Here is a 22,389-nt window from a genome sequence, read left to right as displayed (position 1 = left end):
AACGGAAATGCTGGATGCGCCCTTAATTTCTGATAAAATCTGGCCATAGTAATTCCTGATTTAACCTAAGCATTAAAATTTTATATAATGTCAGCGTACAAAACTATCACACAAATTTTAATTACTTTTCAAGGACTAGACCAATCGCAGCTGTCACAAATCTGTCAACCTGGTATAAGTTGCACTGAATATGTGAATAATAGAAATCACCTTGACCCTTGCAAGATAAATGTCGACCTTAATTCCTGATCAGTACCTGGTATAAGTAAGTGACTCTTAGAGTCTCGCAATATAAGTTGTAAGCAAATTGTTGATGCCTGGCCACCAAAAAGATGTCTCCATGACGTGAGTTTACCAAGGCATTTAAAGGTGTAAATCACGATGATTGTGTAAGATTTATATCTGGCAAAATATATTTACTTTTAAGATCAAAAACGACTAAGCCACTTATTCTAAAAGACAAAAATACTTATGGCACCATTTTACCCAAAAAATGTTTTGTATTCATCAGTATTTACTCTACAATGCCTGATGAATTTTGCTGTTGTATTTTCTGCATTCTAAGCCAACTTCGTACTATAGTCAAACACCCTTCTGATATGTTGCACTAAACTAATTTCAAGTGTTTGAATAATACACCTTTCGTTTGGCTCAAAACAAATGAACAAAACAATACACGGAACGATTCATTTACCATTGCACGTTAAATAATTTTGTCATCTGCTAAACAATCTTGAATAATCGGGAACTAATAATAGTAATAATAACAATAATAATAATAATAATAGCAAAAGTAGACGTCAAATTGTTTCGGTGATGACGCTATCGCCACGTAACAGTGGATGACGTCATTTGATATGGGTTGGCGTAGTAATAAGGAGCAATGACGCACTAAATCACACTTAGACAGAAGTAGCGTATCACAACAACATGGAAAACGAATTCGAAGCACGGAGTACAGACAGAAAATATCAGAGTATCACAACACGACGTCTAAGGACCTGTGGAGCTTTTCATTAACATTCATCTACTGCTGAAGAACAAAACGATATGAGTATGGCAAATTACTTGGAAGTAAACTTAAGTGGAAGTTGTTCGAACAGGGCTGCGGAGTCGGGTAAGACCACGTAAAACTATCCTAGTTCCGAGTCCGACTTACGCAGTAACAAATTTAAAAACTGATATAGCCGGCGACTGTAAATCGTAAATGCGGATTGGCCTATAAGGCGGGTATTTTCCAACCATGTATTGTGTGTGAATGAATTAATGACACCCCATATAAGTGGATTGCTGAATATCCAAGTTAACTTAGTTACGTAAATTGGCCGAATACAGGCTGTAGACTTTAGAGTCAGGGCCGGACTTAGTACTGGACGAAATCAGACATTCCCCGGAGTCCTCGAGACTCGGTAGCCGGACTCGGGTTATTTTTAACCGACTCCGCATCCCTGGTTCGAACAACGTGAAACTGCAAACTAGTTCGAGACAAGGTAACTATTTGTTATTGCGACATCGAGCTTATTTTCAGGCAGGTATTGCCTCTTAGTTCACACGGTTATAAGCAAAGCAGTTTGTGGCAATTGATGAGTGAGTGGAAAGACAAATGAGAAATGCTAACGTGCTAACCACGCTGATAAATTGACGAATGTATAGATCAACCGACGCAGAACAGGAATCGGTAATAAGAAAGGTACGCCATGCAAGTCTTTAAAGGTAGTCGCAAATAACGTATCAGGCTTATTTAGCTGTACAAGTTACGCTTTCAATCTTGCCCGTGCAAATTTACAGATTGGAAGCGCGGTATATTGCGGGGCAATGCACAAATATAGATGAAGTACCGACATATACCGGAGGTCTCAAACCAAACGTGAAACAACCCGACAAACGATTATTTGCCAAACCGCAATGCGCATGACTTTAATGATGTGTGGAAAACGTACGATGGCGTAATCTAGCCACTGAATAATTGTATTGGGAAATTATGTCGTTGATTTGCCCCAAACGTTAGCATTTCTATGATTGTAAGTTTTTAACTAGAGGTCGCAATTCCGTTAAACGTTATACAGTCGGTTTCCTTGACGTAATCATTCTACTATTTTGTCACGGCGCCATGAACGTAAATTATACAAAATATATGTATTGGGAGAAGCCTAATAGTACATTAACCACCAATTTTTCTATAAATATTTAAAAAAATCAACTCAAGTGTAATATTTACAGTCGCATTATGTTCCGTTTAAACCAGTGAGTTTCGCTGGATTAAATATAGAATTCATCAAAAGCCTGAAAACAAGTGTTGAAAAAAAGCTGATTTTGGCAAGTCCGAAACGCAGTCAAGCGTGCGACGGCGAGTGACGTCAAATCAGGAGTTCCCGAAGCAAAACAAGGAACAATAAAATCTTGGCAAACGCGCCCGCCCGGTGCGGTGACGTAACTCATGACGGCATCATAGCTTGCCCCAGTCGTCGCAAGGGGGAAACCCCGTGATGACACCGCTGTCTCCGATGCTGGTTTGCTCGTCTATCTTGTAGTCCAGCTTGTAGCGGATTTTCACGTCTTTCTGCGCGAATGTAAAGCCTTGTTACATTCTGTGGCATTTAACATTTATCGCACATTGAGTTCAGTAGGTCTGATAATAATATTTGCTTACTGGCATTCGTCAGTTTGGCGAGTTGGTCTTATCAACATTCGCCCTGAGCAAATTGCACTCGCATTGACATTATGGACAAGTGACAAATCCCGACCCTGTAAGTCTGTATATGTAATAAAGTATGCAGTAATCCAATAAAAAGCTCCACTTTAAATCAGAATTTCTCTCTTGACTCTGTACGTGATAAAAGGCCAAACTTTCGCCGTTGTTTACGTCGTTTACGAAATATTTCAATGTCGTGTGTTGTGGTAGGAAATGTCGATGAGTTTAAACGGAGCGTCACCGCTTTTTGTATAAACGTAGAAAACTGACGTTGTTAAATTTTAGGTTTAAAGTTAGTCTGATGGTGTTTTTAAAATACAGAGACACTTAACATAAACAATATATAATACCATCTGTTTTTGATTTAAAAAAATGCCCTCCACAAAGAAAATGTCTGATATGTAATGTGTATCAAATGTTATATATATTATTATTTCAGTTCAATTATTTTTAGCAAATACAGCTAATACGAAGAAAATTGTCATCTTGTGAATTTAAAATTGTAATCCTCTGCATTTTAAACATTTCGCAACATAGGTAGCTGTACTAAACCAATACAAATACGTACACCCAATCTGTGGTTACCGTCCACAGTACAGTTATGCACCACTGTACTTTTGCAACAACTTACTTTGCTGGGGTTGGCGACCACCATCACTTGGGTGAGGGGTGGGGACGAAAATATGGGGTTAAAAGCAGCTAGCTCGGTGCTGGAGGGGGGCTGCAACTTAACCTTCATTATCTAATGAAAAAGTATTCAGAAATCACTACTATAAAGAGTAATTATTTTATATTTCAGACCCAAAATTAGCGTTGAAGTTTTTAATCTATTTCAACAGATTTAGTCAAAATCAAAAGGTAATTATTGTTTAGTTAGTAAATATCAGTTGTCTAACGGAAAAATTTGAAATGTTTTTAAAAGTAATTTCTCATTTTTGCTTCTAGATAAAGCGAAAAGTTTGCATGGAAACAGCACAATGATATAATGATATTAAACGGTAATAATAAACAATTAAACATAGGTGGACTCGTGTTCATAATATGGAGCAGTGGTTCATAACCTTCAATGAGTGCTTGGCCCCTTTCTAAAGCTCTGAACACTTCGTTGAAAACATAAGCAGAGGACTTCAGTACACCGAAAGCCATCGCAGACTAACCGAATCTGCCATTAATGATGCAAGCAAGACTGGTAAAGTAAAGGCCTGTTTTTTTTTAGGCGGCCTGTAAACCAGCTTAAGGCTGAAACACTTTTTTGGTTAAAAGTTCAAGACTAGCGATTCTTAAAGCGCCACATTAACTGGATTATAGCCACGAAGGCAGCAATCAACCTACCTTTGGGGCGGCCGCTTGAAACAGCACGTTCTGTACTGGTGTGGTTCGCGTACTGATCATGGACACTACGGCCACTAGGGTGTCGGTTCGCTCAGGGCTCGCGTGATCTTTGGCGAAGTGCATCATCACGCGGATGTTGTTGTTGTCGTAAACCGTAATCGGTGTGAAGGAACCTTAAGACGAGAAGCTCACAAGTTGGACGTTTGGGCTGCAGTTTGATGGGTGCTGGCAAATTTGGCTGATTAGTTACTTTACGAGGCCTTTCGCAATTTCATTTATGTTGTAATAGTCTAATACAGTACATTGGGTTACACAGTGATTGAAATATCTGAAAATATCCACCGGGTATGACTTTCAATTTCGACTAAAATATATTTATAAAACTAACACTACACTAATCTTAATATATAAGGGTTTTGCGCAAATTGGCAGCAAAAAAGAGGTTGTACCGACAACACAGCTGATTTTTTAAATGTTGTTGGTTTTACACACATTTTTGTATTTTTTTAAAAGCAAAAGGTCGAGGATTTTTCTAAAAACACGCCAATGCAGGTGGAAAATTCCCATCCACATCTATAAGAAAACATTGTAAAAAAAACTTTCATCGCTTGTGGAGTTGACGCGATTGTCTTTGTTGCCAACATTTTAAAATTACTTTGATAGTTTTTGGACCGCAGAGCAAAACAAAATTTAAAAAATTTGACAATCCTCCGAAGTGTAACACCCTCTAAACCAGTACTTCTCAACCCAGTTCGCGGCCCATTTTTAATGCAAGTTTTATTGTGCGACCCACAATGAGATAAGACCAAGCGAATGAAAAACAAATTAATGATCTTTCCCGATCTAATAGAAAACTGTAACATTTAGAAATGCTTTGCGACCCACCTGAAATAGCTTCGCGATCCACTGGTTGGAAAGCACGGCTCTAATTATAGAAAATATCCGGAAAATGTAAAATATCCGGAATTTTATTGCGTGTGCCTAATTTAAACTTTCAAGCTTAAAACAACAATTACAAACCAAAACAGCTTTTTTCAAACAGAAAAATCTTACTTGGTCTAATCTTCTCCAAAGGCACGAATACGTCGTTTAACGAACTGTCCACCGGTATTTGGGCCACGGGCGGTGCCGCCAAGGGGGGTGTGGCCACCGGGGCGGGTTCCTGCCGCGCCATGGGTGCGGCCAGGTCAAAGAGAGTGGCCGTTTCGGGGGCCTGGGGCGCAGTTGTGGTAAGAGGTGGCTTGGAAAGGTCGTTTAGGGTGGGTTTTGCCACAGGAGTGCTGTAAATATAAGAAATGCGGCAATCTGTTAAGTTTAAAAGGTACAAGTACACTTCTATGGACTTGCGATATAAGGGGTTGGAATTTTATCTTTGTGAAAACAGATATAATTTAAGCAAAAACTATTTCAGCAAACACATAATATCGTTCAGGCTTGATGATCTCGAGTTTTTTTGTCTTTTTGAGTTTTTTTACGAGGGGGCTTTGAGGTCGTTGAGGGTGGGTTATGTCACAGGAGTGCTGTAAATAAAAGAAATGCGGCAATCTGGAAAGTTTAAACGGTACAGGCACACTCCTATGTCTTGCGATATAAGGGCTTTATACCAGGGGTCGCGAGTTCGAACCTCACCGCAGGCTAGTTGTTTTTCTCGCCTTGCTTGCTTGCATTTTGATCATCTAACTAGGTTAATCGAAGTCTTCCGGTATTAGAGCCTTATAATTCATTAAACAACAAAAAACAACGTAAATACTGGTGAAACAAACGTTCTGAAGGCGTTCCATTAAAAGATATCAGTTTTCAAATGAGTGTTTGATTGAAAAAAAAGTTTAGGTAATTTTTAACAGATATTTTTTTAAACTTTTGTAAAATTTCTGCTACGATGCCTTCTTGTGTGGTTAGTGGGAGTTTGGGTGTAAGGGATGCCTACGTCTACAAAGAATTGTTAGTTTTTAACGTTTTTGTCACTTTCGTTACCTTAAAGGTCTGTTTGATTCATAGTCATGCTTTGACTTAAAAGGTTATGCTTTTGATGAAGTATTAAAACTAGAAGAATATGTTTCGCAAATTTTTTTTTAACTAGAACGTATAACTTATGAAGTCCTATTTTATCTACGAAGCCATAGAAGATTGTAGCACGGTACCGGTTAGTCACTGACTTCCGTATAGTTCCGGTTCTGATTTTAGCTGAAAAACACTTTGGCTCTGGCTCTGTCACTTTAATCAGGTATTTCGGCTCCCATGGTTAAAGAAGATTATGATTTTTAAAATAAATTTACAGCTTTAAAAAGGTTCATCATTTAGGTTTACTCACGGGAACGTTTCTTGCAGTTTCCTGCCAAGAGATTGCTCCATCATGTTTCTGCCCACGTCGCCAAGATCGGAAAACATCTGCAAAAATTTAAAAAAATGAACAACTTACAACTAGAAATTTATTGTTTTCAACCTAAAAAATTGTCTACACTAACTGTTAAAAACTTATTCGAACCTAAAAATGTCTTTTTACATAGAAAATTAAATGTAAATGAGATTTAAACTGTAATTACAAAATCCCGAATTAAGCACACTGAAACCCATTATATATAATATATATTATATAATAAAGAAAATCATCTCCTCTGGTGATTGTTAACCAAGAGTGTCATTCACCCTGACAAAGGCGATTGGAATAGGTTGCTGAATCGTTGGTTAACAATTACAATTACCAGAGGAGCTGTTTTTGAGAATTATTACTATTGCTGGTAACAACAGTGTAGATATATATAAATCGCGCTGAAAAAAGACACTTCGCCGGCCAGGCGAGACCGGGCCTTACTGAAGACCCAGTTTTACTGCACGCAAACTACGCCCGAAACAAATGCAAAATAAGCGTGTTACTCACTTGTGGTTTTTGGTTTGGCGGCGACGGAAGTTTGGGTATCGCCATCACCGGCTGCATCGCCTGTGGGGTATGTGACGTCACTATGGGCTGTTGCGTCACGCCCGATGACGTCGCGGCTGAGGGGTAGGCGGACATAAGGTCATCCAAGTTCAGCAGGCTGTTGACGTCATTGCTGGAAGATTCTGGAAGGGTTGAGGAACCGGCTGGCTGCTGCTGATGGAAGTTGAGCAGGTTCTCGTCCAGTCCTGGATCGAAAGGACGTTAATAAAGTGGTTCTTAAACTGGGGTTCATCGATGGACCCCTTGGGGTCAGTGAACTAGTTTTTGGGGGTCCATGAAGGCCTAATTGAAATATTAGTGTATATTTAAGAAATAGTAATTTTTTTCATTGATGTGTAGGAGAACGTAGCATGGAGTATGAGCAATGCGGCAGTTGTAAAATACCACAAATCAGTGTGGGAATAACGTAAGTCAACGTTTTGATATGACTTGACTGGGCTTGGCCTAAGTCATTTCGGTAAAATTATATGACTTGTTTCGGACAAGGACTTGACTCGACTTAAGTCTTCGGATAATTGACTTTCTTTGGGCAAATGACTTGTTGTGGACCTGAGTCATTCAGTAAAATGACTGGGTTTGAAATTAAGTGTTTTCCATTGCAATTTTTGAATAAAATTAGGTTATTCATCTAAATTTTCCAATTACGAGTTTATCAATTTTATTGGTATATTTTTTTACTTTTACGCCAATTACTTTGCTTGGACTGGCTCTGTTAAAATACTTGGGACTTGACTTGGACAACTGCCGACTTATTTTTGACTTGGCTTGGTTTTAAATTATTTTGCAATTGACTTGACTGGGAATTAAGTAATTTAAATGTCTTGTTCGCAACACTGCCATGGAAAACTTCAAAACAGTTTTCCTTTAGGATCGCTATATGTTTTAAAAACGTCAAATAGAACATCGTTCAAAATTTGGGTTTTATGACACCTTACAAAACGAACAGGTTCACTAAAAGAGTGGATACTTTTATCAAAAAGTTATTGCACAAAATACTCGAGTAAACATTCTTTATTATTGTAATTATTCTTTGCCAAAATAGCGTAAATGCCAAAGGTATTGTTTTAAAAATTCGAAAGGAAATTACTTTAAATTTATCAGTATAAACAAAATCAGGTGTGATAGAGAAATAATTAAAACGAGTCATTACAAGTTAATTACAAAACACACAATTCTATAACAACAAGACGATCAGCAAAAAAACAAGTCATACCATTGCTGCTGTTAGCAGTCTGATGTTGTGTAGCACCAAAATCAGCGAAGGGAGTGAACGGATCAGAATTAGTGCTTTGTGCACTTGGTGGCGCTGCCGAGTTCAGATTAAGTCCGGCCAAATCCAAAATATTCGTGGAATTTTCTGATTTGCAGCGGTTGAAAAATCATCGTTTATTTGTAGCAGTCATTCGCAGAAGAATTAGTTAGCAGCGAATTGAGTTATTCACAGGTTAAAGATATTTGCAAAATGAGAATTACGATAATTAATTGAAATTTGATTTAAACCTTTTTTTTGCTCTTTTTCGGAAGAAATTTTAATCAATTTCGATAAAGATTAACTGGCAATTAAAAAGCAATAATAAAATTATTGCACAAAGCAAGAAAATACGTTAAATAAACAGGATATTTAAAATTTAGTAAAAAACATAAACGACAAATTAATAGATCATTTAAAAAAACAAAGTAACACTGGAATCATTTTGCTAGATATTGCTAAAAGTTCGAGCTGACCCAAGAAATGCATCACAATTCATGCTATTTTAAGGTTAGATATTAATTGTTGTGTAGTTTAAACACAATTTTACCACATTTTAATTTTTTTTTTGCTCAAGAAGATTCAAGCTCGTGTCGAAACGTCTTAATCAAGATGATGTCGATCAACTAGACCTTTTTGGCTTTGCAATTGTTTATCAAGCTACATAACAGATCCACACATAGTGTATACCCATTACCCAAGGTGTTGTTGCTTTTTAGGTCTTGTTGTGTGTTCTTAATGAATGCTCGAAAACTAAAAACAACAACAAACTGACCGGGCTTGTGTGCCGATTCTTTGGCCGGTTCGTCCGCGGCGCCGTCGCCGTTCCGGTCAGTCATAGCGGTCAGTTTTGGCTGGACGAGTTTCTCGTAGGACTGCATGACGCGTGACACGTCATCGTTTGCACGAAGGATGTCCATTAACGCTTGTTCGTCGTCGTCTGTATCCGAGGCCAGGCGAAACAGGGTCGGGCGCAACTTATGACAGCCGTCGTACAATTCCTGCACGGAATATACAATAAGCCTGTAAAGCAGTGCATATTTCAAGCAAAATTGTCTAGTCTAGGATACTGTACGGTATTGTGACAGCCGTCGTAAAATTCCTTCACGCCTGCACGGAACATACAGTGTAAAGCAGCAATATCTCAAGCGGAATTTTCTAGGATACTGTACAATATTGTGACAGGCGTCGTATAATTCCTGGATGGAACATACAGTAAGGCCTGTAAAGCAGCAATATCTTAAGCGGAACTGTCTAGGGTACTGTATTCTGTATATCAGGAATTGCCAACACGTCGATCGCCACATTTCACCTGGTCAATCACGTTGAATGTGTGCTACAGTAGCTGTCGCACACAAGCGGAACATTATGAACAGTTGAACAAGGCTAATAAAGCGACAATTTCTGCGCGATACATACAGTAAGGCCTGCAAAGCAGTGCATATATCAAGCGGAATTGTCTAGGAAACTGTATTGAGACGGCGTTTAAACCCGTAAAGAAACGCAATAACTCGTTTAAATAAGACAACAACACGTCAGTTTGGGATTGGGCGCTGGGCAAAAGGTTGTTTAACTCGTTACTGACACCCTTTTTAGGAAGCCTTTTACCGGAGCAGGATAAGTAAAGTAGGCTCAGTGTCAGTGTCTGTTTTTTATAGGTTCGATATTGTTTGGGCGCCTGATACTAGACAATATGGTAGAGTTTTTATTCAGTTGCGTGTCGCGGAATTCGGCGGGTTTTTCAGGGCTTTGTTTTTAGTTTGATCGGTCTCGCAAACACAAACACTTCGTCATATTTTTTTATTTGTTTTAAAGATTTTTATTTGTCGAATATTGCAAATCTTTTGTTGTTTATTATTTCTCGTAAAGCATTTCCTGCATTATTTATTTTTTAATATAATAATGCGCCTAGGCCTACAGCATAATGAAGGATTATTGACAACATGCTATTGATTTGTCAGCATTTACATTGTACAATTAACTCTATTGGGAATTTTCAGCAAATAGGTTTCATTGAGTTAATCGTTGTACAGATTTTTGATTTAGAAACATTAAAGCATTGCTTCACAGGTGATGAGAGTATTATTCTCTATTATATAAGAATCTTAACATTCACAAAACATAATAATTGGATGTCTATTTGATACTATTCGACAAGGATCATATAGATTTCATTTTTAAAAGGAAAGATAAATGTACTGTCAGTCCATTTTTAACAACTTTTTAATGTTGTTTTCCTGGGTTTCCGTTCAATTTCCTACAAAATAACGTACAAAAAACACTTGGCAACTTTTAACACCATTTGAAACAAATGACCCTTCCATGTAACGAATAAGCCTAAGAAATGATTTTTCAGGATAATGTTTATCCTACCTTCATAGTTTGCATTTCAGTAATAGAAGCCTCATCAGGTTTAAACTGGGATAGCATTTCATTGAGAAGACGGACGTTGTTTGAAACTTCCTCGAGTGTGGCGGTGCGCTTTCGCAACTTTTCCATCTTTGCTTCGTCCTCTTGCACCACATTTTTGATAAGGCGATTGGCAGCCTGGAAAGAGTCACCGCCATTGTTTTAGCACTAAACTTATCTAACCTCTTGGAAGAATGTATCCCAAGTTGCTAGAACAGCCAATACTTTGTTTTAACACAATTTTTTTAAGGAATTATTTTGGTAGTTTTGTAAAGAGTATAGATTATAATAGATTTAAATAAAAATATCCTGGTGATAGTCGCTAGTCAATACACAAAACAATCAGATTCAGCAGAAATCAAAGTATAGTTGAAATTTAAAGTGCACTGTAAGATCCGTAGAAAAATAACTATGGTGAAAAAGTTAACATGTTTTTACAGTTATTAAACTGTAAAAGTTGTAAGGTGCTACAACATCTGTATGAATCTGGAAATCATGTGTCAGTGTTTAACAAAACATTGTAATAAAATCTCAAGTTCTTAGGATTTTAATAGAATTTGGAGTTAAACAATGACACATGATTATCAAATTTAGACTTAGACAAATATAGCTATCAGCAAATATGTGATTAAAATTTAATGAATTAAAAAAATGGGTTTTAATAAAGCATTAGTAATTAGTTAATAAGGCAATTAGAATTTCCACAACCTATTAATTAACTGCAAAGGGCATTTCAGTTAATAAATTAAAATAAACAACCATTGCTAAAACTATTGTGTGGTAAAGATACAATCAAAAACGTAAAAAAACTAATGGACAGGTTGGCATTAATTTTGTTCGTAAATAGATGTAGCTTAACAGGCATCCAACTTTTTATTCACCTAAGAAAACTTTTTAAAACTGTGTGCTAAAAATTTACCATTATTCCTGTATTACAGAAGCACACTTATGTCCTTTGAGCATTTTCAAGAGCTATCTACTATTCAAAAAGTGATAAAATGATACTTATATGAAACAGGAGAAACATTGAAACACTTACGTAGCAAAGAAGTAGATTGCTACCGACAGAGCAATTCAACATGATAGATATTGTTTTTCAATGATAAAAAGTTAAGACAAAAATGGTTATATACGCAATTTGTGCAAACAGGTTCTGTGTTTTTTATGAATAAACATTTATTCAACTAAATTTGAAAGGAAATTTTGTAATCCAAATTTTATTTAGGTTTTAAAACATCAAACTTACAAATAAATTATGTAAATACAATTGTTGACATAAACATGAATATACATATATATCCAGAATAAAAAAGGTATCTACCAAACTAGTAGCTTGATCTAAACCAGGGGTTCCTAAACTTTTTTCTACACAGACCCCTAAATGTTTTTTGCTTCCATAGACCACTGTAGGCAAGAAATTTTCGTAAATGACATCATAAATTGACGTAACAAAGTAACAATACAAATGACTCCTAAAATCTGTTGATTTTATACACTAATATTTCACTTAGTCCTTCATGAACCCCCTAAAACTAGTTTACGGACCCCCAAGGGGTTTATGGGTCTCAGTTAAGAACCCCTGATCTAAACATTTACATTATTTTTATTAACAAACAAAAGTGTGACCTGTAGGTCTTCAGGTTTTGTACTCCTCAGCAGGCGCTCTAGCTGTTTCTTTTTGTCTTCATCTTTGAAGAGGTTGTCCCTGTCATCCCTTGGAGCTGGAATGTTCGTTATCAGGGATACATCATACTCAGGGTCGGCAGTTATTATTCCTGTAAGCACAAGTTTAAAAAACTTTGGTTTACTAAGTATTAGGTCAGGATGGTGACTATGGAATTAAACTGGACTTTAAATCATTTCTTTGAAATATTATTAAATGCTTAAACGATTTTACAAAAACCCTTTCTTTCAGAATTACAACCTCTAAAATTTGACAGTTTTAAGAACAAAAATTGACATAGCATAAAGATTTTACTACGCCCTTTATTTCAAAATTACAAGTTCTAAAATAGTTCTAAATACAAAAATTGGTATGTTGATTTAACAATGGCATGGAAAGTTTATGTTTTCAGTTTTCAAAAACTATTAACTCAAACCTTTTTAAAGTCTTAAAATATTAAAAACATCAAAGATGTGGCGAACCTTGTTTTTTAAGCATCTGATAGGCGTCTCTTATTTTGACCTGGTCAGTTAGGGCAACGCTCCACGTGTACAACAGAGAAATGACACGCTTTTGGACTTTATCCGATGTTTTTGTTCCAAGGTACTGACAAGATAAGGAAAACATACAAATAACTAACATCCAACACATAATATTCTTTAAATTTTGTAAGGATATATATAATGTGTATACACCGTTTGTGTCAAACAGTGGCCTAAAATAGTTTCCTAATCATCAACTCAAATTTTAACTATATAATCTATTTTTGAAGAATTAAATTATACCAACAAGCCTTGTGCCTTAAGGCCCCTTGACCCATTTTCACTCTCCTTAGTTGGAATAACAATAGTCAAATGTATGCAGCACCAAAGAAACGTCAACATATTTTATAACTGTTACCCATGGAAAAACACATAACTAAGTTTGCATGTCATGACATTCAAAAATTAATCAAAGTAAAATATACATACATCAACACCCACAAAGTTACATGTCAAGTCTGTTAAAATTTACCTTTGGTGAAACAACCTTGATGAGCTCATTCAGAAAACGGTACTTTCCCAATTCTTTTTGAAACTGTTCACCGCAGTTTTTGACGCAAGCTTCCAGCACTGACAGAGCTTGTAATGCCTCCTTTTCTTGTGGCGACTGAATCTTGTGCGCCAAAAGCCTGGTGCTGTTTTGTGGACTAATAGATACACAACGAGATCAGAGGTAATATCACTGCCTATGTTAGAAAAAAGTCTTTATATAGCACAAATTATTGTCTCTGTTAACATATATACTTCACAATCCTATGAAAATTGATTACCTAGATGCCGTCTGAATGTCTACTTTAAAAGCAGACTGACTATTGTAAGTATGGAACCACGCATAGCTGCAACTGCTCGCTTTAAGTTACGTCAATCTTACTTCCTGTGAGACTAGGCATAATACAATATGACAAAAAAAAACAATAGATACATGTCTCTAACCTAATAGCAGTGACTCTAATGAGGGTTTCATATGTTGAAACAGAAAACAGGTTGTAATGTTATTGAGGTTTAATATTTGAAAGTGCAGCTTAAAAAATAACTACAACACTATTAGCACATTTTTAAATATTAAACAATTAAGTATTCTTTTAGAGTTGAAACACACAATTACCCTTCTAATTCCTGATTGACTTTATCACAAAATCCCATGATGTATTCCCAATCATCTTCACGGTTCAGTGAACTGGTAGCTTTGTCTAAGAAAACAACAAAATTTACCAAAGTTTTTAAAAATACACTGTAAAATTATTCTTTATTCAGGAAGGCATTCAGCATAGAATTCTATTGAGGTATGCATAAGCACCGAACGTCGGTGTGCAGAGCGTTTTTAGACAATCTGAATTTCCAACAGGGCGTCAAGAAACCATGAAATCTGACCAAGTTATGTGCACAATTAGTATGCAAAATTAAATCCCGTAGCACATCTTTAGTTCACCAAAAGTGTTTGGAAATTTTACGGAATTACCACATAGTCCCGTGGCCAATGAACCCCCAAACTATATCTTTTAATATTATGTAAATGCAGTGTTTTTCGATTCATTGATAATGTGCAACAGCACAAAAATTGAATAATAACAATCACACTATTTATGTGAATAAAAACAACTATTTTTGCATTGGTTAAAAAAAACACCCTGGAATTTCGAAAGTTGGGGCATGTGGATGTATGCATAATACAACTAAACATGCACATGTTATTGAGTAGTAGAAGATTGCTACATGTAGCAATGAAAATAAGTCACCATTGTCGGTGGGAAGTTCAGATAAAACTTATAAAAGTTATCACTTCTTTGGAAGCAGTTATTTAAGATCAGAAATTTAGTACTGGATATGCAAGCGTCAAAGAGTTTATAGTGAGGCCCAGAACTAATCTGCTATCCACATTTTAGTGTGGCAGGGTCTCTTCCCATCAGCACTCGCCTGGAAGAAATAACATTTGCCAAAAATTCTGGCATGCCGTCTGCTAATTGGTTCTCTAACTAGATTTTTCAGCATTGATTTAATATGCCTTTCTATTTCGGTGCATTGACATAGTTGCAGTATGATCTGCCTCAATTAATTATTTCCTTGACTATTAAATACTTAGACATTTTCTCAAATGAGATGTGCTTGTTTTAAAAGTTGTAATTGTGGAAGCATGTATCGTTAAAGATTTACACAATAATCGAACGTAGGTTGTTGGGAGTTAAACATAATCTGGTACACATTAAAAAAATAAGACAAAGCAGCGCTAGCCCCAAGCAAATTGCGCTCACATTGGGGAGTGCAAGGGCAAAATCCCAACCCTGGCTTAGCTACCACCATACAAAATAATTAAATAACGTAAACTATACATTGGAAACTTGATTTAACCCACGCCGCTTTCTGGGACAGGTGCATAGGCACACCCATAAATTGTTTAGAACAATTTGTATAGAAAACCTAAGTAGCGGTAAATTGCACACCTAGATTTTAGAAAATTTATAATTAGTTTGAGTTGGTGATTGAATTGTGAAAGAATTCTAAACTCCGGTGTGCAGCAAATCAGCATACCTCTAAACAAGGGTCACAAAACATTTTTTTAACAAAGGGTCACAAAACGTATAACTGTAAATATTGGCAATTGCAGGCTGGATGCAAACAATTATTTTAAACTTGATTGTCGGTAAACAAAGAATATTGTGAGCAAAAAATGGTGTACAGTTTAATTTTTCATTAAAATTTAGTGTGGATAGCATCAGATAACATCCAACTGTATTTTTTTATGTTTATCAGACAAATATTCTGCTAACTGACAAATCTAACCCAAAGGGCAACATTCGCCCTTGGACTGTAGGGTGGTGATGCCTACTCTAAACCTAAAATTTGGTGCTACCCACTTAAGATCAGCAGAATGTGACATAAAATGCTCACTGAAGCTGAACTATGAATAAAAAATGGTGCTACTACAACTAATAAGTAACATAATCTTGGCAACAAAAGAAAGATGGATGTTTATAGTCATACAGAAACTGTATATAGATTAGGATGACGTTATTTTGCATAAAATATTGCCATGTTACAATAATAAATAGCCATGTAGCAATAAATCTGGTCCTGGTGTATATATATATGGCATTTTTTTTGGCTTATGATTTTGGCCAAACAAAATTTGTAGTCAAGCCTTATATTTCTTTTTTAATGTCAGTGTTGTAATGTCTTCTAAAAGTCAATGACTTGGACTTGTACATAAGTTATTTCACAAATAACTTGACTGGGACCTCAGTTATTTTAAAATGACTTGTTTACAGCATCGGTTGCCCATCAAAAACATAGTGGAGTCTCACTGAGGAAAGAATTACTAAATTATACGGAATCTTCGAAACATTTCCTAATTAAGGTAGGTAAACTTCAAACTGTATTTTTAAGATAAGGCAAGTCCAGTTTACATGTTTTGCAATAACACATAAGGCAATCAATTAAGTTTACAGAAATTTGGCAACTTGCAACAACCGGACTATAGAGTTAAACAAAATTGTGGGAATTTTGGGCAATTATAAAATGCAGAAAAATTAAACATAGGTTATTTCCAATGTTTGTATAGCACTTACTTAACAAAGTTTCCATCGTTTCTTCTGAAAGGTTTAACGCCATGGTGTGTTTTGTTGTCTTCCACAACCCTGGCAAGTTACGCAATGCAATGAAACCTACTCTGTGTTACTTAACAGTTTTAAAATACAAGTATTGAAGCAAATGGCTATAAAATATCTGTCTAAGAATTTTTGCCTTACAGATGAAATTGCTTTTTACAAAAAATATTGAGCAAAATTATTAGGAGAGGTGATGATATTGATTTTTTGTTCAGTGGTGTGTTTAAAGTTAAAAAAAGCTTAATGTAAACTTAATGTAAAAAAAATAAATAAAAACGTTTATAGTGTCGAATGTAAACCTAGAGTGGTAAAATTAAAATATTTAAATTGTATTCGTACTTTATAGATTAATTTAAATAAAATTAGTAACATTTGTTGTCCTGTACTACATCGGAACCTATTCACATGACGTAAACATGATGACGTCAGCTAAACACATGGAGAAGTCCCGGTTTCGTTATCACAATCGCATAGAATAGTTAATTGCAGTGTTTAAATAACTAAAGTAAATGACTTGACTTTAGTGCGGTGAGGTAACTGTTTTCAAATGACTTGACTTGACCTAAGTCATTATTCTAATGACTTTGATTGAAAATAAATGTTTTCAGTTAACACGATTTTTGAAATTGGGCTATTAATCTCATTTTTTGCAAATAAAAAATTAGCTTTCTATATTTTGGGTTTTAGTTATTTTTTTAGATAAGTTATTGCTCTCGGACAGTTTTGATTGTTTTAATAGTTTAAAATTTTATTTTCTGATTTCTATTAATGACTTGGACTGGGGCTAGACCACTGATCTAGAGATCAGTGGGCTAGACCAAAGAGATTATGACCACAGATATTATTAAGGTTATAACCTCTTTGGGCTAGACTTAGTACTTTTTTGGACTTGACTTCTACTTAAATTTTTTTAACAAATAACTTGACTGAAACTTAAGTCATTTTTAAATTTCCTGTTTAGAACACTGGTTAGTTGGGCTGCAATAACACTTTTTTTTATGATATCCTCTGAATAATTAAAAGTACCTACTTTAGTACAGAAGGCATGAAAATTTTTTTGACATAACGTCACAAGTTTACGTGTCAGTTTCAAGGCATTTTTAGGCGCTGTGAACAATAGTTTCCTTTATTATGTGTTTCCCTATAGCTCTGCATAAACTCAGATTCTTTAAGTATGAAATACAATTTCTGTCTCGCTAAACTTTGTAGCCTATAATCATGTATAATGTCTTGATATAGGCCTATGGCAATTAAATTGTGAGTAGGCCCTAACACTTAACTAACGTTTTGTGAAACCGTTCAATTTTTGAGGCCATATAGTGCAATTTTTTGTTTGCCCAATGCATCGGGCCTCCTTTTAATCTAAGGTCAAGTTTTAACGTTGTTTTTTTCGCGCTTCCAGCGATTAATGTAAGTTTTGCTAAAAACTGCATACGGTACTGCATAGGCTACCACGTTTTGTCGCAAGACTCAAGATTATTTATGGCGTCACGTTATTATGACTTGTAATATCATCGGGAAAAAATTATGCCCCTCAATCAAAAATGCTGATCCGCCTTCGGTGAAAAAGGTAACCTAAGAAGAGGTACTGTATTAAACTTTGTAAAACACCTCCGCAGTTTTACAAATAAACGACCCATCTCTAAACATATTTAATTACAAGTTCAATAGGGAAACACTATTTTATATTGAAACTAATATACAAACCTGGACGAATTATTACTAATAAGTGTGAGATTCTTCTTACAGTTAATAGTTCAAAATATTTATTTACTTTTGCAATAAGCCTACCTACATGAACAACAAGCAGCGTGTTTAAGAAGACAATAAGAAATGTAGAATAAACGATATTTTGAATGTTATTATAGTTTTACACAGAGCGCGCAAGCCAATTACCAGTCATCTAATGAGAAAAACGAAATGGGAAAGGTGTTATCAGTTCAATACAGTCAGTCACAGTCAGTCATTTTTTAAAAAGTTGCGCAAATACGATGTTAGTTAACATTTTAAGTAATACTTTTTTAAAAACTAATAATCGCGATAAAAGGAGAGAGAAACAAGAGTAGATTGAAATAAGTGATTGGCGCTCCTGACGTAGTAGTTGGACTCTGAGTTGTCGTCACTAAAACATAAAACAAAGATAATAATAACCTCATAACAATTGTATCGCAATTAACATACATTGAATAGAATGGCTGCATTTAGCGACTGATATTTATAATTATATTGTATATTAACTCCTCAACGACTAGTGAATATTCAAGTTCAGCGCACATTATTTACATTGCGACAAAACGGTCTTTGTACTGTAGAATTGCCAATTTGAAACCGTCAGTTATAAAGTAACTGGACAAACCTTGGCAGTTTCCAGTCAGACAGACTTTGTCGGCTGTACTGCTCCTATTGCTGAAATGATACCGGATGGAGTCCATTTCAACGGCACCTTGAGCATAAAGCAGGTGGTACTGCATTACTTGACCAGTTTTTTTAGAGATGACATCACAAAGTTAAGTAAGCGTGACGTCCAAAAAAGTAACCTTATAGTTGTAGATTGGACAGGTGTTAGCTTCAAAACAAAAGCTACAACGATGTTATAGATTCGCGCATAGCGCAAAGCGCCCTTGCATCGTTTAAGTTACCAATCTTTTATTTTCGAAGATGCGAAGGAAAGCACAACACCTTTGGGCCAAAACCATTTTTGTTAAATGGAGTAATACATATCCTGAAAACATGATTGGATTCGCGCAAAAAACGTGCATTGATTCAGTTAAAGTAGGCAAAAAATACAGTTTGGGGCAGGCCAGCATATAGCCATCACGTGCCCAACGACTTTAGGATTTAATTGGTAATTATTAGGTACAGCATTGAGGTTAAATTAATTGTAAAAAATTATTTCGGTTTTAAAACCTGACAAGTAATACCTTCATTTCAAAAACCCAATATATATGAGTGTGCTATAGATCAGGGGTCGGCAACCTTTTGTGCACTGCGGATCGGTTTAAAACTGGAATTTTGTCGCGGACCGGACGTAAAAGATCAACAAATGTTCAGTAAGGGAAATTTATTACAACTTTTTAATGCGTATTTTAAGCTTGTACATCAAGTACGGCTAGTAAAAGTGTTTTATTATTATAATGGGACATTGTTTTTTAACATTTTTTTTGCATGATGTTATTCTATTGCACTTTAGAATGAGCACACTTGAACATAAAAAAACATGATATTTTGGCCTATATTTCGATGTATTGTACCTTTCGAGAATAATATTTTTTCATCATACCAATCAACCATGAAGTATATTTAAACAAAAGGTAATGTGTTTTGAATATAAAAATACATTTAATTGTTTTTGATTTTTCTCCGACTTTTTTTCGGCTTTTATGTACAGTGTGGGTTTAAATCAAAATTTTAATCTGGCAACCCTGCTACGGACCGGTAACTAACTTCTCGCAGACCGGCGGTTGCCAACTGCTATAGACAGGGTTGCCATCGACATGGACCCAAAAATAAGGACAACCGAAAAATTAGATTAGCATTTAAAAACTTTTAACTTATTTGGACATGCATTGTATTTATATGAGCCGTGTCGTATCACATTCCATACTTTTGGCAGAAACAATTTGCTCCAGCAGTTTATCAAGGTTTGTGGTTTGTTTTTCCGTCTAATCCTGTTTATGTTGCTTAAAGAACGCTATTTTAAAAGTCCGACACATAACGCAGCGAAATGTGGCGATGAAAAAGTGGATCGCGATTGAAGTGTTGGTCGCCGCAGCTTATAGCTTTACTTATTTAATCGAAGTGTTGACTGCAATGCACCCATTTCCCCATTACCAACCACTTCGCAATAAACGCTACCCGTGCCGCTAATCTTCTGTAGCCTACACAGCAGTAACCTTGTTCGGCTGTTTACTGCACCCATGTCGTCAGCTGCTGTATCCTGGTAGAGCACCAAAACTGTTGTACCACTGCCCTACTTATCTCACCACTTAGAAGTACCTTTTTATTTGTGATGCCATAAAATCTCGGCGCAAAAGCATAACTTTAGAATATTATTCAAACCGGTCACCAGAGGAAAACGATCGAAGTTCTGTAGTTGTTGAAACTAAGACAAAATAAGGACATAAGTCGAAAATAAGGACATTTCTTATAAATAAGGACATTCAAGTTTTCTAAGACCTGGCCCTTCAAAATAAGGACGGTATGGCAACCCTGGCTATAGATCACCAGAAAATCGACTTACATTTTCGCCAAAGCGCGGAAATTCGCGGCCAACCAGAATCGCCGAATGTATTGAATTCTGGCTGCCAGTCGTCATGCACACATATGCTTGGTCAGATGGTCCCTTGACAAGAACAAAACATGTTTGAACAAAAATAGGATTTTTTTACACTTTTTGTTTTGAATTGTAGTCTATATTTATGTTGAAGATTAATGTGTTAAAAGCAATGAAAACGCCAATAAGGTCACACGGTAATTGAATTTAATAAGACTAACATATCCACCGACGGTAAAAAATGGTATTTAAGACCAATTTAGTATATATTATGTAAATATGCCATTTAAGTAGGCTACACATACTTATGTCTTAATCATCTTAATTTGCTATTAGCCTTTGCTCTCCTATGCCCGCTCTAATATTTTAACTTAACTGTTAAAAATGCTTAGAGTACACTTATTATAGACAATGTTGTTTTTTACATGGCGACATTGTTTTACAAACGCTTACTATAGTTTGTAGACTAACTATACAGACTTAAAAAAGACAAAGTCACCATAAGTTTGTCGTCAGACAAAGCCACAGCGATGTATCCCGTTCCCGTTCCGGTCAGCATTACGTTCAACGACTGTCCCGATGATTTCCACTCAACTGTTCCACACGGCTGGCATTCATTGACAATCCATTTGCCGCTACCGTCCGCATTGATTGTCACACCTGAGGCGTGGTTTTGTGAGGCGACCTATAAGCACAACAAAAAAATAGAAAATTCTGCAATAAAAGTAACTTAAACCCATGTTTGTAAACTTGGCTCAATAGATTTGAAAATAAGGAAAATGCAAACTGGCGCGTATACAATTTACCTACTGAACACATTAAATCATTTCATATCATTAATGAGAATAACGAAATATAGAAAAGGTGTGGTCAGGCCAATACAGCCAGTCAATCATTTTTTTAATTGTATCAAAAACACACAAACAAGTTTTTTTTTCCTTAAACTGCGATGTTTTACTCTTTTTATAAACAAAGCCAACCTTATAATTTCGTCACACTGAAATCTAACCTTAACTTTTACTGTTTTTAAATAAAGCCAACCTTAAAAATTTCCGAAGCAATTTTATGTTTGTCAGGCTTGGATTTTCCGTTGTCCGCTTTTACATTTTGGTAAAAAGAAAAACTACACGTACCCGGTCCATTGACAACAACGTGGTTCCGAAAAGAAGCAAAATCGCGTTCTTGGCAAGCATTTTCTAGCTTTTGCTGAGTCGGCAACGCACAGCAGCTAAGCGAACTAGCACCTGCAACAAACTGTGTATCCGTTTGTCACACGTCAACTCCGACACGGCCACATTATTGAAGACCGCGCCCAATTGACTGCCTTTTTGTGGAGCGTCTAACATTCCGTTATACTGGTAAAACCGAAGACAACTGAATGCCAAAATGACTGTCTTAACATTTAACCAGCTATTCTATCTGAGGTTGGCAGCTGCGGCTCGCTGACCAGATTTATGTGGCTCTTCTTCTTACTGAATATTAGAAATAATATTCATCGTGTTTGTATTGATACTGCCAAATGTTATGGCTCTCCTGTGCTTGCGGTTTGCCACAGTTGTCCCTTTCATTAAACGAGTTCCCATTTCTGTACGTGAAATAACAGCATTTATAGTCTAAATTAGCAAAAATTACACTTCGTAGAGAGGCTGAATAGATTCTTAAAACGATGAAAAAATTACAAGCTATTAT

At 35.9% G+C, this 22,389-nt stretch overlaps 2 protein-coding genes across 3 annotated transcripts; both read right to left on the bottom strand.

Moving 5' to 3' along the window:
- Window positions 1-681: 681 nt before the first annotated feature.
- Window positions 682-16,668, bottom strand: LOC146166659 (ADP-ribosylation factor-binding protein GGA1-like). Of its 2 annotated transcripts, XM_083395093.1 has the most exons (14): window positions 16,389-16,668; window positions 13,931-14,015; window positions 13,298-13,472; window positions 12,766-12,889; window positions 12,247-12,395; window positions 10,585-10,758; window positions 8,987-9,212; window positions 8,176-8,319; window positions 6,903-7,147; window positions 6,336-6,412; window positions 5,078-5,304; window positions 4,025-4,197; window positions 3,324-3,434; window positions 682-2,560 (listed from the first exon to the last, which is right to left on the bottom strand). In XM_083395093.1, exons 1-14 carry the CDS (start codon window positions 16,429-16,431, stop codon window positions 2,447-2,449), a joined length of 2,067 nt encoding a protein of 688 aa, XP_083251219.1. In that variant the 5' UTR covers window positions 16,432-16,668; the 3' UTR covers window positions 682-2,446. The 2 variants fall into 2 exon arrangements, 1 of the variants encoding a protein (XP_083251219.1); XR_014501587.1 differs by lacking the exon at window positions 682-2,560 and having other exon boundaries at window positions 4,025-4,249.
- A 3,759-nt stretch (window positions 16,669-20,427) lies between these two features.
- On the bottom strand, window positions 20,428-21,959 carry LOC146166658 (ferric reductase 1-like). The gene is made up of 4 exons (XM_083395571.1): window positions 21,834-21,959; window positions 21,200-21,385; window positions 20,668-20,769; window positions 20,428-20,529 (listed from the first exon to the last, which is right to left on the bottom strand). The coding sequence occupies exons 1-4, from the start codon at window positions 21,891-21,893 to the stop codon at window positions 20,428-20,430; spliced, it is 450 nt and encodes a 149-aa protein (XP_083251697.1). The 5' UTR covers window positions 21,894-21,959.
- Window positions 21,960-22,389: the final 430 nt, after the last annotated feature.

The sequence above is a fragment of the Ascidiella aspersa genome, chromosome 1 (assembly GCF_963924565.1).
Source record: "Ascidiella aspersa chromosome 1, kaAscAspe10.2, whole genome shotgun sequence".
Classification (NCBI taxonomy): Eukaryota; Metazoa; Chordata; class Ascidiacea; order Phlebobranchia; family Ascidiidae; genus Ascidiella; species Ascidiella aspersa.
Note: the sequence above shows the minus strand (reverse complement) of the source record. Positions and strands in the feature narration are given on the sequence as shown.